The 17,466-nt window shown below is 41.1% G+C and overlaps 1 protein-coding gene across 2 annotated transcripts in view; it reads right to left on the bottom strand.

Moving 5' to 3' along the window:
• chas (chascon) overlaps positions 1 to 17,466 on the bottom strand; it is a 920,317-nt gene that overhangs the window by 45,646 nt on the left and 857,205 nt on the right. For both annotated transcript variants that reach the window (XM_067142274.2, XM_067142275.2), the window contains one exon: positions 9,581 to 10,266. In XM_067142274.2, coding sequence (XP_066998375.2) covers positions 9,581 to 10,266 — 686 coding nt within the window. The remainder of the gene's footprint in view (positions 1 to 9,580; positions 10,267 to 17,466) is intronic.

The raw sequence follows: 17,466 nt of genomic DNA, 5'->3' as shown, positions 1-17,466 counted from the left end.
TGTACAGTAATTTACTTGATATCCGTATACAATGTACCCGTAGAGTACCGTAGCGAAGCACGGGTAAATTTGCTAGTTCTACATAATGGAAGAGAATTCCTCAATTGGTTCCTCAGAAAAAAAGAGTTATGAAAGCAGCTCCAGACGCAATAATGTAATAAAAGAAACACGTGGAGCGAGGGGAGGGGAAGGGCGTTTCATATAATTCTACCTGCATATTAAATCGAACATGAGAAGAAAATCCCACTGGTCATCGACAGAAAGCTTCGTCGGGGTAAAATGCATAAAGAACACTAGCGAAGGGTAGTGGAGCGATGTTAACAACTTCATTCCTTTTACAATTTGCTTTGCGTCACAGATAGGTCTTATGGCGACGGTGGGACAGGAAAGGAAGCGAGGATTGATCCAGCTTTTGCCTAGTGTGAAAATGGTGGTGATGATGCTTGTTGTTTAAAGGGGCCTAACATCTAGGTCATCGGCCCTTAATTGTACGAAATGTAAAGACAATTTAAAAGTCAAAAATTCATCCATTGAATTCAAAACGTGATGATGAAGATTGAATGGATGAATACGAATTTAAAATAATCAGTGGATCCAACTCACAATTTTGTAAGTTAAAAATAATTCCAAAATCGATCCATAGACGAGAATTCAAAAAGATGACGTTGAATATGAACTTAGTGGATCCGACCCAGAAACTATCTTAATACAATAGATTTACTGAACAGATTATTCTCGTTGGGTAAAGGGGTCCAAAATCAAGGTCAACGGCCCCTGATAATGGTACTTATCGCAAGTATTTCTCATGTTCCGGTACTAATCAAAAGTATCGTAGAATCACGGTATTCCACTACTCACAAGTATTGTACGTCGCACCTATGGTGTTTCTCACATAATGGCGCCACTCATAGGCAACGCAAACCCATGGTGTCCCCACAATAATCACGGGCGCCGATGGTCCTCACACAGTGGGTACTAATCACAGGCGACGCAGACTAACAGGCAACTCCCAGACCCGTGGTGTTCAGTATATAGTGGTACTAATCACAGGTACTGTAAACCCACACTGAACCCCTTTCTGCTGCTACTAATTACAAACCTATCGTGTACCTAACATACTGGTACTACTCGCAAATAAAGGCGACCCATGGTGTTCACCGCGTAATGCTACTAACCACAAGTAGTTTCATGGTTCTAATTCAATCATCCCTTGGTCACCCTTTTAGCTTCCTCTTACGACAGGCAGGGGATACCGTAGGTGTATTCTTCGTCTGCGTTCCCCACCCACAGGGGTAGAGAGAGAGAAAAGAAGAAGGGATCCGTCACTTGGAAAAATGAAGTAACGGACGAAGAAAGGCAAGGGCCACGAAGGGCGTGAAAATTAAAGACTCCCTAGGCCTCGAATGCTCTAACACCGTCGGGGTCGGAAAAGAACAGGAGTTGACTAAGGGAGGTCGGACAGGATAGATTAAAATGAGGAGCCTGGTACAAGTAAGTGGAAGCAATGCCAGGAATCAGCTAAGGGGCCCATGGTCGCCAACCCACTCTCCAAAGTTGAGAGCCCCGCAATAAAGAGGCTTTCAGTCGCCTCTTACGACAGGCAGTGGATACCGTGGGTGTATTCTTTATCTGCGTCTAAAATTGGGAAACCACCGAAAACCATCTTCAGGGCTGCCGACAGTGAGGGCCGAACCCACTATCTACCGAATACAAGCTCACAACTGCGCGTCCCTAACCGCACGGCCAACTCGCCAACTTACCAAATTAAGTGCTAATGTCTGAAAATTACGTGTATTTAATCAATTTTACGATATAAAATGATATGAACGTGATGGGGTGAAACGAAAGACTTGTTTATGACGTAATTTCTTTTCCAATTATTAAAATTATTTTCATTTTGTTGACCAGTGTAGTCTTATTTCAAGAAGTGAAGTTAGTTACGGCAACAAATATTGTCATGAATTATCAAATTTCCTCCTGATTGTAAGAAGAAGGCCCACATGATCGACGCTTCATTTCTTGTAGCAACAATAAAGGGCACTTAAATGTTCAAATTTCTCTAATTCCATATCCCGGGCTGATATCCTGTAAGTTTGGTATATGTAGCAACATTCCACTAGAATGGCGATATTTATTTACATTTTATTTTTTATTTACCGTATTTATTTATATAGCCGGGAACGCGGTGTAGGGGTAGCGTGCCTGCCTCTTACCCGGAGGCCTCTGGTTCGATTCCCGGCCAGGTCAGGGATTTTTACGTGCATCTGAGGGCTGGCTCGAGGTGCATTCTGCCTACATGATTACAATTGAGGAGCTATCTGACGTGTGATAGCGGCTCCGGTATAGACAGCCAAGAATAACGGCCTAAAGGAACCGTCGTGCTGACAACAGGAAACCTCGTAATCTGCAGGCCTTCGGGCTGAGTAGACCATGGCCCTTCGGGGCTGTTGCGCCATGGGTTTTGATTTCGTTTATTTATTGAGATATAATTATTTTTGACTTACAATTGTGGCAAATTTGGAGCACACGACCCCGTCTTAACTCTCAACCACTTTGAATAACAACGCTGGATTGGACAGCAAATAACAACGAAAAAAATTAAAATAAAAGTAAGAAATACTAATTCAAGAGAAACTAAATACTAGGGACAGACGCACAATGCTGTTGATACAGGGTAAATACAATCAAAATTAAATTCTTAATGCATAGAATGTTACTGAATAACACCACCAAATGGCTAAGTGAAATGAATTTATACGAATATTGTTAAAATTGATAGCAGAAAATATAATTACTAAACTACAGCTGTATGTTTTACATATTAATTACGAAATAATAAATTCTAGGGAAAGAATTTTGCAATAATCTGCATTGGTTTTAATAAGGAAAATCCTGTGTCAGTGAAAGTGTAATGTGTTGGTGCTGTGTTGACCACTTCCCACAAACTACATTTTGTAAATGTAACTTGGAGCCCTGAGAGGTGCACACCACAAGTTCCAGTCAGGTCCACAGGGTTTCTCACGTCAGAGTGGGAAAAGCGGACGATCTCTCAGAAGATCAAATTGTGATCGCTGATCTTGTGCTGCAAGGATCACCAAACAACGACACGTCGATAGGAGCTCATTCATATCAGAAGCCAGCGGAGGATATTGCGCATTGTTCAGAGCAACCACAGGGACACAGTTCGAGAAGTCGCCCAGAGATACAACAGTGCAACGTTCAGCGCGTGGGACTGTGGAGTTGAAGATCCACTCGTACTCAGACAGCAGCACACAAGGTAGTTACTGATTGTCCGATGAAGACAGACTGGTAAAGATGGCGTGATAATTTGCGAGGCCCCATAATTCCGGAACACCAATCCCTGACAGCTATTCTTTATCTGGACATTATTGGGAACCAGGTTCATCTGTTCCCAGCTGGTGACGACACTGCCAGGAATGATTCGAAGAACATGAAAATGATTTTTTTAAATGCCGTAGCCTCCAAATATACGGATATGGACCCAATTGAACACTTATGGTTTGACTTAGAGAAGCTGGTTTGTAGAACATGACCATCACCCCGCAGTGCAAACGATCTGTTCCGTTTGTGGTATGAGATACTCCAGGTTCACTTCCACCAACTCGTGGAATCCATGGTCACGTTTCTGCTGGCTGAAGGTGGTCCTACATCATAGCCCATTAGAAATGCTGCCATAACGTAATGTCACATGTCTTAATAACTGTTCCCTCCTTACCGGCCAGAATCATGTGCCTACGGTCGATCGCTGGTTCCACAACGGGAAATATATTCCTTTCACGGTCAGTTTACTTTAAATAGAACAATTTAAAGAGCAAAATATTCGCCATGTTCCTAATAACGGTAGTTTTTAAGTATTAATATGACTTTTGGAAAGATACAGCACTTTTCATTTAGAAAATACGTAATTCCTTGCTGTATCGGGTGCTTCAGAAACATATTCTGCAATATGCTTGGTTGCCCCATCTCGGAGGCGCATACTAGGTAGTACTTCGGATAATCCCACCTGGTACGTTCAAGGTATAATATTGTTTCTCAGTGTCCCAAAAACAATGTTCTAAATGGCCCGTACTCACTGACACTGTTCTGTCGCATTCTTTTTAACATTGCCCGTGTGATAGTTGCCATTCTGTACGAAGTTTACCTGCAAGGTCAGCCATGTTTGCAGGCAATATTGTATGACACGTATCGCGCAAGTTCACGTTAGTAAAACAGCGCGAACGCGGGGCCATAAAACAACACGGGACACTAAATTCGTAAATTTACGTCCTTTAGTGAACAGTATAATTGATGACGGGCTTGGATGAGCATTGTGCACTTTAAACAGCATTTGGCACAAGCATTAAAGAATCAATCAGCAATCAGATCAGTAAACTCGCTAAACGGGTCCCACACTATTTGAATGAACGGCAAAAGGAAAATCGAAAAGTCACTTGTGAAATGCTGCTTCAACGCCACGAAAGAAAATCATTTCTGTACCGTTTTGTGATGAAAAATGGATTTATCTTGAAAGTTCGAAGCCGAGAAAATAAAGGCGGTCCTTCAACACCAAGGCCAAATCGCTTCGTGCTTTGTGTCCGGTGGGACCAGATGGGTATTGTGTATTATGAACTCTTGAAGCCCAGCGAAACCGTCAATGCACAACTCTGTCGCTAACGAATTATTAATTTAAATCTCGCATTGATCGAAAGACGACCGGAATGGGCCAGAAGACATGAAAAATTGATTTTGTTACACGATAATGTGCCGTCTCACGCATCAAAACCAGTGTGACACCTTGAAGTCGCTAGGGTGGGGCATCCTTCCGCACCTGCCGTACTGTCCCGACCTGGCGCCTTCGCATCAATGGGGCACGCGATCAAGATCAGCACTAGAGCGATTTCGAGGAAATTGGAAAAGTGGCATGACGAATATTTTGCCGCAAAAGAACAAGCAGTTTTTCTGGCATGGTTTACGTGAAAGATGGGCGAAGTGTGGCCATCTCTTGAAAATTACGTGTTTTCTTTAGCACAGAAACGTATTGTCTACGCCGAAGTTTTCAACCATGCAACATTCCTTGAGTATAAATTAAGTGTGCCGGGCTGAGTGGCTCAGACCTCAACTTGGCAGCTTCGATCCTGGCTCAGTCCGGTGGTATTTGATGGTGCTCAAATACGTCAGCCTCGTGTCGGTAGATTTACCGGCACGTAAAAGAACTCCTGCGGGACTAAATTCCGGCACCTCGGTGTCTCCGAAAACATTAAAAGTAGTTAGTGGGACGTAAAACAAATAGCATTATTATTATTATTATTATTATTAAATTAAGTGTGTTCCCCTGAGGAGGACCTGCAGCGTATGCCGTGGCCACTTACTTTTTATTTCTTTATATGACGAATACGGATTTTTCCTAGCACAGTCCTTTATCATTACTCGTTGTATAAGAGGTAATTTTGATATCTGTATATAATAAAACCAGGTGCAATGTCATAGTCATACAGTCCTTATGGATATTCTAGTGAAAGCGGGCAAGCCCCACGTCCCAAGGGTCTTCCACACGTGCGTGAGGCTTGAAACAATCATCTGACCCTCCATTTTTAAAATGCTACCTACAGGTGACAGTTGCCGGGACGCGGGATTTAGCATGCAAGGTAGAAAAGTTATCTATTTCTTCTTCTTCCCGGCCTTTTTCCAATTACCTTGGCATGAGTAACAAGTCCATATTTACGGGCGGGTATCTTTCGTGACGCCAATTCTATGTGTAGCTTGTGTGACGTGTCCTTGTTAACATCCAGTCCCCGAGCCACAACGGATGAGCGATGTATTTCACAGGGCTGTTCTGGCTCAAGGCTATCCGACCAGCGAACTCAACACACTTATCGAAAACAATTTTAAAATAAGAATATGAAATATGAGGAGGTTCACTTCACATTAACCAGTGCTTTGGATATTAAAATGAACTGTTATTTTCTTACTATGAATACCCTGAACAAAAGTATTCTTTAATCAAAGAATGATGTTCTTATCGACATCAAAAACAATAATGATATTTTCAGCTTTCACTCTGCAAGTTTCTGCGAGTGAACTAAGAGCTTCTGACGAAATCCACTTCCTCATCGACTTAATTCCGAGACTTGCTAGGAAGCACACAGTCGAGTGTGCAGTTAGAAGGGAAAAACAAGATATTTATAAAAAACACAACTAATTAATAAGCCATGGCTTCTAGTATGGGATACCTATTCACTGTCAAAGTTCTTCATTTCCAGAGAAATATTTTTACATTACAGCCGATAATTAGAATTTAATTTCTGCTGCTGTTGCTGGAGAACCAAAGATGTGACCATGGCCGTGTTTATGGAGGCGGCATATTTAGAGAATCCCGCAAGAAGTATTGAGTGAAATGAAACGACCAGAACCTAGCGAACCTGGAGTAATGGTAACACTAACCAGGTCTATTTATAGAAAGATCGAACTGGTTCTGGTCGTGACTTCGAATCAACCTTCTTTGTGAAGACTACTATACTCCTTGTACAGTATATATTAGAAAGAGGTTTTGTTTCATATTCATTCAGTATAATAATTATGTTAATAGCACGCATACACCAGGTGGACCTCCAGTCGCTAACTTTCTACTTATAAGTATCCCGCATGCATTTATGTTGAATGAGATGCCTAGTGTCTGGTTTATAAAGGGGCGCTACAACGTGCTGTATTTCGAATGTGAAATAAATAGGAGTCATTTTACTACACACGTTCAGTAATAGGGTGCATTTATAAAGAAGCCAAAGATACAGAAAATAAAGTTTAATAACCTATCAATAATACAAGTACCGGTACAGACATTTCAGTCTACCAACAAAGTTGCTTGTATGTGGTATGTGCTCCGAACGATTCATTACTTCTTAACTGCAACATGTATAGAAGGGAGGCGGCTGAGCACAGAGTCTGCGAGCTTCGAATGCATTCCGACCAGATTCCCCATACATTAAAATATATGTGTGCGTATTCGTCACTGCTGAGTACCAGCCTGCTGAGGCATTAGGCGTAAAACATGCAGCCGTCCGGTCTGACGTAACTAACTCACCCCCGTGAAAATCTGCATGCGGGACAATTGGTGTAAGTAAGCTCGGGTAAATTTCTGTTATAATTAGTGTTCATAATTTACGTCTTGTGTTCGGCTCAGAGAGCCCCAGGTTCGCTTCCAAGGCGGATCGGTGAAGTTTTACCTTTGTCTTGTTAATTATTGTACCTCGGGGATTGAGTTCTCATGCCCATGTTAATATACTTCTTCATTTACATAAAACACCAGCCACCACTCCACATAGGGTTACAGAGTGCCGATCCCTGGTAAGTTGAAAAAAGGTAAAAAGAATTTAAAAGTAATAATAATGTGTTGTTTAACTTACATTAATTTTAAGTAAGTAGTGAAAGTGACCGGGCGAGTTGGCCGTGCAGTTAGGGGCGCGCAGCTGTGAGCTTGCATCCGGGAGATAGTGGGTTCGAATCCCACTGTCGGCAGCCCTGAAGATGGTTTTTTGTGGTTTCCCATTTTTATACCAGGCAAGTGCTGGGGCTGTGCCTTAATTAAGGCCACGGTCGCTTCCTTCCAACTCCTAGACCTTTCCTATCCCATCGTCGCCATAAGACCTATCTGTGTCGGTGCGACGGTAAAGCCGCTAGCAAAAAGAGTAGTGAAAGTGACAATAAATAGCAATAAATGAAAACAGCACATGAAACAATCCGTCAGGAGCCGATGACCTAGGTGTTAGGCCCCTTAAAACAACAAGCATCGTCATTACCATCATCATCAAGCAATCAATGTAATACTGTCTTGTGAATCTTTATTGGGAGAAGTTTATTTTGCCCAGGGCTGTAAGGATACGTAAAGTACCAATCACAAAGTGTCAATGCTGTTAGAAGAAACAGAATTCTACAAAATATTACCAAAAATGGAGCTTAGCAGCTTGAGAAACAAGGAGTGGGGAACATCTGGTCAAGGGCACAGATGACGAATAACATTCCATGACGTGTAGCTTACACTCGCAGTTATAATTCAGGTGAATGAAGTGTTCTTCGGAACTTGCGAACATGTGGGTCCATAACCTTGACCAACATTTTTATGGTATAAACAGAATAAATGAATCACGTTCGCATTAAAAACAGTCCTCTTCATTACACTGCTCGATAAGAATATTCCACTAAATCTGTCACTTCACGTAGACGTCTATTTGACTGTATGAGGAATAAAGGTTGATCACAAATTCAAAGTTCGTAATATTAGTAAAAGTTTCATATGGGTTGTTGTGAATTTGGGAAAACGTGGAAGCGTTACTGAGATACAGTCGCATGTGATTATATCTGAGCTGCGCCTTCATACATAAAATATTTTGAATGTTTACTTATTTATAGAATCTCACATGAAGGATTGGGTGAAATGACACAAATAGAGGCTAGGTAATCTAGAGGGATGTGTTATAATGTTGTTGATTGTTTTTCTGTGTCGTGTACACACACCAAACCCACATTAGCACAATGTGCACAGAATTACCCCACAATAAATCATAAACCAGCATTTAACAAGGAAACTTGTTTCTATAATGAAGAAAAACCGGATGTGGATGGTCTTGTACTAAGCTGAAGCAAGTGATGGAGTTAATTACACCGAAAGGAAACGCCAGAGGGAACCACGTTATATTTTTACTCTCGTCTCGTTGTGGCATCATGTTGGTAGTACCGTGCTTCAAATTCCAAAGTGAGCCATCTAACGAAAGAAAATGGCGGTAAAGCTAAGTCCCACCAGAAAACATCATCCCCCTTATGAGGTGAAGGAGATGACAAGGTGAGTGCTCCAAAGTACAATTAGCACATAATAAGTTACGAGAGTTTTGGTCATTAATACATGAATCATAAAATAATTAAAATGAAATATTATTCCCTTATTATTAGCGCAGACGAGAGTCCTGCTATATGTAAGAAGTAAATAATTCCCTCTTCTATAACTTCACCCATGCAATGGGTTCATATGAAAAATAAATTGTACGAATGTGCCTAAGTCTTCTCGAAATAATGTTGAAACCACTTGGATTTCTTCAGCATGTTATTTACGATCCGCACCATTCAGGTACGCACTTCACAGTAGTCTCGACTTAGACCTCTGCCCTACATATCCAGGAAAATTAACAGCTGTGCTTTTCTGCGTTGTTTTTTTTTTTTTTTTTTTTTTGTCGTCGAGACCAAATACGGCTACTGAAGGTCAGGTGTAACGCAACCTCAAGCTGGTCTACAAAACAAACACCTCTCCTCCTACAGGAAACTTCCACAGTTTTTAGTGAACAGCAATATAACAACATTCAGAATATGCATGTTAGTGCTGAAATGCAGTTACCGAAACATAAAAGTGTCAAAATGGACGGGCAACTCAGAAGAACGAGAAAACACTACATGCTGATTTGGCGTGCAAGTAACGTGCTTAAGAGACAAGAACAAGTAGTTAAACTTTATTTCCTCTGAAAATGAATGCGAGTTCGTAGCACCAGTTCTTTCCGGCCTTGGTTATCAAAAAGTGTCAAATTCTGGAAATGCTTACCTGTTCATGTCATCCTCCTCACCTCGCCGATGATGGCGGCGGCTGGATTTGAGAGGTGTTACTCCGTCATACTCCCGTTCTCTGCCGTAGATACTACCCCCAAAGGGATCTTCACCCAGGTAGAACCTGCGCTGCATGGCTGGCTCACCGCGTGCTCGGTAGTGGAGTGCTCGCGTAGACCTTGGCGGAGCAACTGGTTGATCACCGCTCTCTCCGCCTTCGGCCTGCCGCAGCCCGGCCTCATTTGGCAGTGGCAATTCCTCGCTCCCACGAGCCTTGCTGTCAGTGACGTGATGATGACGTGGTGATGGCGATCGCGAGCTGTTAGTTCCCCTCTTTCCACCTAGGTTTTTTCTCTTAGCTTTTCTCTCCGAACTGGAGGTACGGAACTTACCGACCAGTTTCCTAAATGACTCTCCGATGATGGATGTGGCACTGTGCCCGCCAGACTTTCCATGGCGCCCGGTGGGTGTGGGGGAAGGAGGTGGTGGAATTTCTGCGTTGATGCGGGGACGGCGGTAGAATTTCTTGCTCGACGTTGTTTCTGGAGGGGGAGTAGCTCGTATATCTGGTGGTGGTGATGGGGAAGGTGACGGCTGTTCTGGAGAGTAATCGGGGGGTGGTTCTTCCTCCTCGCCACCTCTCCCCCATGGTCTGATCTCGAGGGAGCTCTGGTAGCATTCGGGCTGGTAAAAAAGGAAACACAAAACACAATATTAATGTCTTGCAATAGAAGTAGCTACATTGTACTATTCCTGACTTTGGAGTTTATGTAGAACTATGACTAAGCAACGTGAGAACTGTGGATTCAATTGAACCGTATTTCTTGTCACTATTCTAGCTTGGTGCAGCCTTAATAAAGTGTCTGTCGCGTATAGGAAACTCCGAGTTTGTGAGATGGAGCATAGTGTTGAGTGTTGCAGGGATGTGGGGGGCAGAAAACCACCCAGTCCCCGAGCAAACAAAAGTAACCATTTAAAATTTAAATCCTTTGATATAGCCAAAAGCGAACCCTGGGCCACGAGGACCAAACAATTTTTTTTTTTTTTTTTGCTATTTGGTTTACGTCGCACCGACACACATATGTCTTTCGGCGACGATGGGATAGGAAAGGCCTAGGAATTCAAAGAAATCGGCCGTGCCCGTAATTAAGATGCAGCCCCGGCATTTGCCTGGTGTGAAAATGGGAAACCACGGAAAACCATCTTCAGGGCTGCCGGCAGTGGGATTCGAACCCACTATCTTCCGATTACTTGATACTGGCCGCACTTAAGCGACTGGAGCTATCGAGCTTGATCGAGGAACAAACGCCAGGACGCTGGCCAGTCAGCCGAAATAATAATAATATTAATAATGATAATAATAAGGAGAGCATGCCCAATGTCTGTACTGCGAAGACATGAAGGTATAACACAGTACAGTCGAACCTCGATATCATTACTCGAATTTTCAGTATCTCGAAGTTGTTTGTTCTATTCTTCTCTATTACTTGAAAGTCGGTTACACGAATTTCTCGAAGCAAACATTTCCTCCCTTGAAGCAAAAAATACTCTGGAACTGGAATTGTATGTAACATTAACTGTGCAATACGGCATTTGAGGAACAGTTTACAGTGATGCTGGGAGCTAATATGATGTGAACTAAAACTTGTAATGTTCGAAGCCTCTCTGTTTCTCGGGTGTGAATTGAAATGTCGGCTGCCGTGAAGTAACAAACAGAAGAGACTAACTACTCTATCCTGCCTTCTAAAATAAGGCTTAAGTTATAATTAAAGTGTTGCCGTAAAATAGAGTTTGCTTGTATAACCAGTAACGGCATTCTCCATATCTCGAAATTTCGATAAGCCGAAACTGCCGAGGTGATTCTAGATATCGAGGTTTCACTGTATATATCAATTATAGAGAATTAACAGCAGTCAACTTATTTCCACACATGGCAAGTCCAGGACACACATTCCATAACTTAAACTCTCTTCCTTTTGCTGCGGAGGTGTGACTCTTCATACGCCAACAACATTCCTGTACGTCGCACCGACACAGACGGGTCTTATGGCAACGATGAGATAGAAAAGGGCTAGAAATGGGAAGGAAGCGGCCGTGGCCTAGGTGAAAATGGGAACCACGGAAACCATTTCCAGAGCTGCCGACAGTGGGGCTGTACGGCTGTACGGCCACAACATTCCACCTGCTCTTCCCCTTCAGGTCGGCATGTTCTTCACACCATGAAGGAATGCAGGTTTTTCATAGCCATCAACGTATCTTCCACAAACTTCTTGTAATGCGGGTGCTCCTGTATCACATTCTTGAAACCTATCCACTCAGAAGGTTCCTTATTTGTGGTCCCACAAAGATCCCTTCTTTCAAATTAGCATAAGACACGAAGGAGATCTAATGACAGATATACTTAATAAGATAATCACCACGTCACAAACTGTTTGATGATCGCCAATTTAATATGGAGGGGTGGCAGACACGAAACATGCTCTCATTATATTCTTGTCTCCTGCATTCATTATTGTGCCCTACAGGCAGAGGAAGCATTGCTATTTTGTGTAACCTGACTGTTGTTCAAGAAACATTATTATAACTTTTAGATCACTACATAAACTCCATTCGTGCTCTGAATACTTAATTGCCATTAACAACATTGGAAGGGTTTCATAGTTTGCCTTCAAGACGTACGAATATGCAACTGGCATCGAACCAAACTTATTGGGGATGTGTAGGAGTACAGCTTTGATAGTGTTTTTGATTACATCAATAAGTAACCTCCATTCGTCCTTGTGTTTAGTTCCATATTTTCATACTACTACTTCAATGGCATTATCGTAAACAAGGTAACCTTCTGCAGTGAAGAACACACGAAATTCATTTTCTCTCGTTAGATACCAGGAGCCAGCAGTCTTTTCTCCTTTAAACTGGAACCCAACACTCGTGACAACTCCCTGGAGAGACTCAGATCTCTTCACCTCGGGTAAACAACTCTGGTTGTAGCTCTCAGTGGTCATTAATATTACATCGCAGTCAACAGAATCAGATGATGATTGGAGGCTTACAGGAATGTGGTACAGGCCTGATGGCTGATTTAAGGTTTAAATATGCAATGCATTGAATACTTTTCTTTTCATTGCCCTGAAATTTTACCATACAAAGATTACAATAATCGATGCGATTTGCTTGCTCTCGCCACGTCATCGGAATTCCAATGGTAACAACTTCTGCCTGCCCTTGGTCAATAATCCTAATCCCGTAACACACGTATGACACGCAAAGTGATGCAACTACTAAATCGACACCGAAAGAAGCCAGATAAGCGTTTTGTTCTTCATTCTCTTTTTCAAAGTCAATGAGCCACAAATGAAGCCAAAGGTGTTGGTATTGTTTACATGCTGTTGTCTTGATAAACTCACCATTCGTAAATTGACTTCAAATGTGTTTGATAATACACCAGCTGGCCCTCCAGGCCCTTACTTTCCCGCATGCACTAATGATGAATGAGATGCCTAATGACTGGTTTCCATATTTCGAATGTGAAACAAATAGTAGCCATTTTACTACACGCGTTCTGTAACAGCATGTATTTGTGAAGACCTCAAGGACGCAGGAAATAAAGTTTAATAACTCGTTAATTTATACTCGTACAGACGTTCCAGTCTGCCAAAGAATTTGAACGATAAATTAGCTCTTAAATGCAGTTTTGTTCGGCGAAATACGTGTGTAGAATTCTATTTGGAAACTGGTGCACATACCGTCTGTGAGTTTCTGCTCCATTTCGGTCAGAGGTTAAAATTATGTATGTCTATTAGTCGTTGCTGAACCATTGTCATTAATCGTAGGACTACTGTACCAAGTACTATGTGTTCGAAAACGATGCAAGGGGGCGCATTAGTGCTGAATAACACGCATCGAGCGGTCATATTCTAACGTAACCTATCTGGTATGTAAGGTACTAGAACAGTTGCAGTGAACATAGACGTCATTAAATATCGATTTTACCACAACTCACCGTTGCAGTGGGTTTCAAAGAGTGGTGCGCGGGGTCGTCTCAAGGGGAATGCAAATTTATCGTAGTTTCTAACTATTCAGAAATCATTTGAGCCTGCTCATTTTCAATAAAATCTTATTTTTACTTAGTGCTTTCGTCTACCACTACACAGCGCCCCCGTTCCGAACTATTCATTCTAAAATATGTGTCACGTTTGTCATTCCAGTAGCACCGTTTAGAGTAAGAAAGCCACGTCTTGTGAGGACCTGAGAAGTGAACCAAAGATACCAATGAACTATCGTTAAGCAATGGCGTTCTCTGGCCATTGCGTGAACTTTGCTCCGAGGTTTCCTTTGTTCATTACATAGAACACAGGGGAACAGAACGAAGCCTCGGTGGCACCGCTGGGCTCTGTGGTTCATGTGGTACATGTGCCAGGCCCCTCAATTTAATCTATGCTATCCGACTTCCCTTCGTCAACTCCTGTCCTTTACCGACCCCAACGGTATTAGAACACTCCAGACCTAGGGAGTCTTTCATTTTCACGCTCTCCGTTCCCCTTGTCTTTCATTGGCCGAGACCTTCATTTTCGTCGTGTAGGATGTCTTCCATAAAGTGTTATACAGAGGTCAGTTGCCTAGTTGTACTTCCTCTTAAAACAATAATCACCACCATCCTAAATCCCACAATTCTTTCATGTCACAGTGCGTGCAGGGGACCTGAGCAAGCGGGATAAGCTGCGGATGATGATGATGAAGATGATGATTGTATGTAATATTATTCACCATCGAGCAACAATCATTTGTTATTTCTGGGATAATCGCAATATACTCGTACTTCTGGGGTACGAAGATAAAACTGTGGGTGTTACAGGAAATCTAAATATATAAAATAGCATGTCCTGTCTGATTCATCATCGCCGAGCCAAAGCTACTGGACATGAAGAAATGAAATTTTGAGGATACATTTATATTACAACTAGCAAGATACCCGTGCTTCGCTACGGTATTATACTGAAATTTATAATTGAATGCTTATTGTTTTAGATATATAATCCGCCGAAATTCGCGATCTGACTCGTTTTCGGCGAGAATCCACCAAAATTCCCGATCTGACTCGTTTTCTATTAGATTTCGGCATGTTTCCTCCCATTTTTCAATCTTCCTTTCCAGCAATCGATTTCGTACTTCCCGGGCTAGGCTCAGGTATTCCTCCCGGTCAGTTGGGTCCCTAAATCTTTGCCATATTTTCCTATAATCATTTTTAATATGGATAAAATCCTTCAGGAGAACCGGCGTGGTGTCATATTGGGTGCCTTGGCGGCACTAAACCCGCGGCCGGACTGCATTCTTAGTCATTACTAGTCCAGGAGCCGTTTCCAGCGCAGTCCGCACAACTGACGACGGTCCGGAACATTATTATTATTATTATTATTATGTGTTGCTGGAATGGCTGATGACAGGGAAAACCGGAGTATCCGGAGAAAAACCTGTCCCGCCTCCATTTTGTCCAGCACGAATGACACATGTAGTGACCGGGATTTGAACCACGGAACCCAGCTGTGAGAGGCCGGCGCGCTGCCGCCGGAGCAACGGAGGATCCTTATAAGTACATTAAGAACAGTAAAATCAATAGGTTTCACCTCCTTCTACACCCCACCACCGTTAAGTTTATTTACCGCCACCCACTCTCCTCCCCAAAAAAATTAAAAGAAGGCTTGTTTCTTTATGTTTAAAGGAGATTCCAAACACCAGTGTTCACGTCTATTACCTTCAGTTTTGAGATATAAGTATCCCCATAAAAATAATTTATTTTTTCACTTCATTTCACACTACTCCCCACCCCCACTAAGTGAATATTCCCGCAAAAAATACGTGTTTCTTTAATAGTAAAAGATCTTCTAAATACCAATTATCACGACTCTAACTTCTTCAGTTTTTGATTTATGTGTCCTCATGAAAGGAATTCAACTCCTTTACACTCCCGCCCTCCAAGATGGTTTCCTCCCAAAAACGCGTTTTTCTTTGTTTTTAAAGGAGATCCAAATACGAATTTTCACGTCTGTAACAGCTTTTGTTTGTATTAGATGTATGTATTCTCATACAATTAAGTCAATTAAATTTTCAATTATTTCACACACACACACACACACACACACACACACACACACACACACACACTCATTGGATTTTCCGAGAATACGTGTTTCTTTACTTTTAAAGCAGATTGCAAATATCAAATTTCACGTCTGTAATTCCTTCATTTCTGAGATATCAGTAGCGTAATTAAAAGAATTCAACATCATTTTCAGTCACATTTACCCCCCCCCCCCCGCCATCCAAGTGGCTTTTCCGAAAACTAAAAATACACGTTTCTTTATGTTTAATAGAGATAAAAATACCATTTTTCTCTTCTGTAACATGCTAAGTTTTTTTAGATATACTGTAAAAATTCTCATTTTAAAATTTCTCCCCTTTTGAGTTCCCCTTAAGTGGAGTTTCTTTACATTTACAGGAGATTCCAAACACCCACTTTTTACGTCTGTAACATTTTACGTTTCCAAGATATTCTGTAGATATAGTCTTTCGAAAAATTCACACCAATTTGTCACTCCTGTTTAACCGCCATTAATTGGATTTTCCAAAAACAAAAAAAAAATACGTGTTTCTTTATTTATAAAGGAGATCCCATATACAAATTTTCAGTTCTGTAATATATTTCGTTTCTGAGATATATGTATCCTCATTAAAGTCATTAAACCCATTTTTCACCCTTTTACACCCCACCTATTGCGATTTACAGCAAACAAAAAAATACGTGTTCCTTTATTTTTAGAGGAGATTCTAACTACCAATTTTTACATCTGTAAATTTTAAAGTTCTAAGATGTAGACACACTCATTTTAAAAAATTCACCCCCCCCCTTTTCATCCACCAATATTTGGAATTTTCAAAAACGAAAAAATACGTGTTTCTTTATTTTTAAAGTAGATCCCAAATACCAATTTTCAGGTCTGTAATATCTTCAGGTTCTGAAATATAAGTAGCCTCATTTAAGACATTCAACCCATTATTCACCCTTTTACACCCTTCCTAGTGGGATTTTCCGAAAACAAAAGAATACGTGTTTCTTTATTTTTGAAAGAGATTCTAAATACCAATTTTTACATCTATAAACTTTAAAAGTTTTGAGATATAGATACACTCATTTTAAAAAATCACCTTTCCACCCCCCCATTAATTGGATTTTCCAAAAACAAAAAATACGTGTTTCTTTATTTTAAAGGAGATCCCAAACACCAATTTTCAGATCTGTAATATATTCAGGTTCTGAAATATAAGTAGACTCATGAAAGGCGTTGGACAACTTTTTCAGACTTTTCCACCCTTCCTATTAGGATTTTCCGAAAACAAAATATACATGTTTCTTTATTTTTAAAGGAGATTCTAAATACGAATTTTCACATCTATAACCTTTAAAAGTTTTGAGATATAGATACACTCATTTTAAAATATTACCCCCTTTTCACCCTCTCTTAATTGGATTTTCCAGAAACAAATAATACGTGTTTCTCTATTTTTAAAGGAGATCCCAAACACCAATTTTCAGGTCTGTAATATCTTCTGAGATATAAGTAGCCTCATTAAATGCATTTAACCCTTTTTTCACCCCTTTTCACTCCTCCTATTGCGATTTTCCGAAAACGAAAAAATACGTGTTTCTTTATTTTTAATGAAGATTCTAAATGCCAATTTTTACATCTGCAAACTTTAAAAGTTTGGAGATATAGATTCACTCATTTTAAAAATTCACCCCCTTTTCACCCTCCCATTAATTGGATTTTCCAAAAACAAAAAATACGTGTTTCTTTATTTTTAAAAGAGATCAAAAGTACCAATTTT

This window comes from Anabrus simplex, chromosome 2 (assembly GCF_040414725.1).
Source record: "Anabrus simplex isolate iqAnaSimp1 chromosome 2, ASM4041472v1, whole genome shotgun sequence".
NCBI classification, from domain to species: Eukaryota; Metazoa; Arthropoda; class Insecta; order Orthoptera; family Tettigoniidae; genus Anabrus; species Anabrus simplex.
Note: the sequence above shows the minus strand (reverse complement) of the source record. Positions and strands in the feature narration are given on the sequence as shown.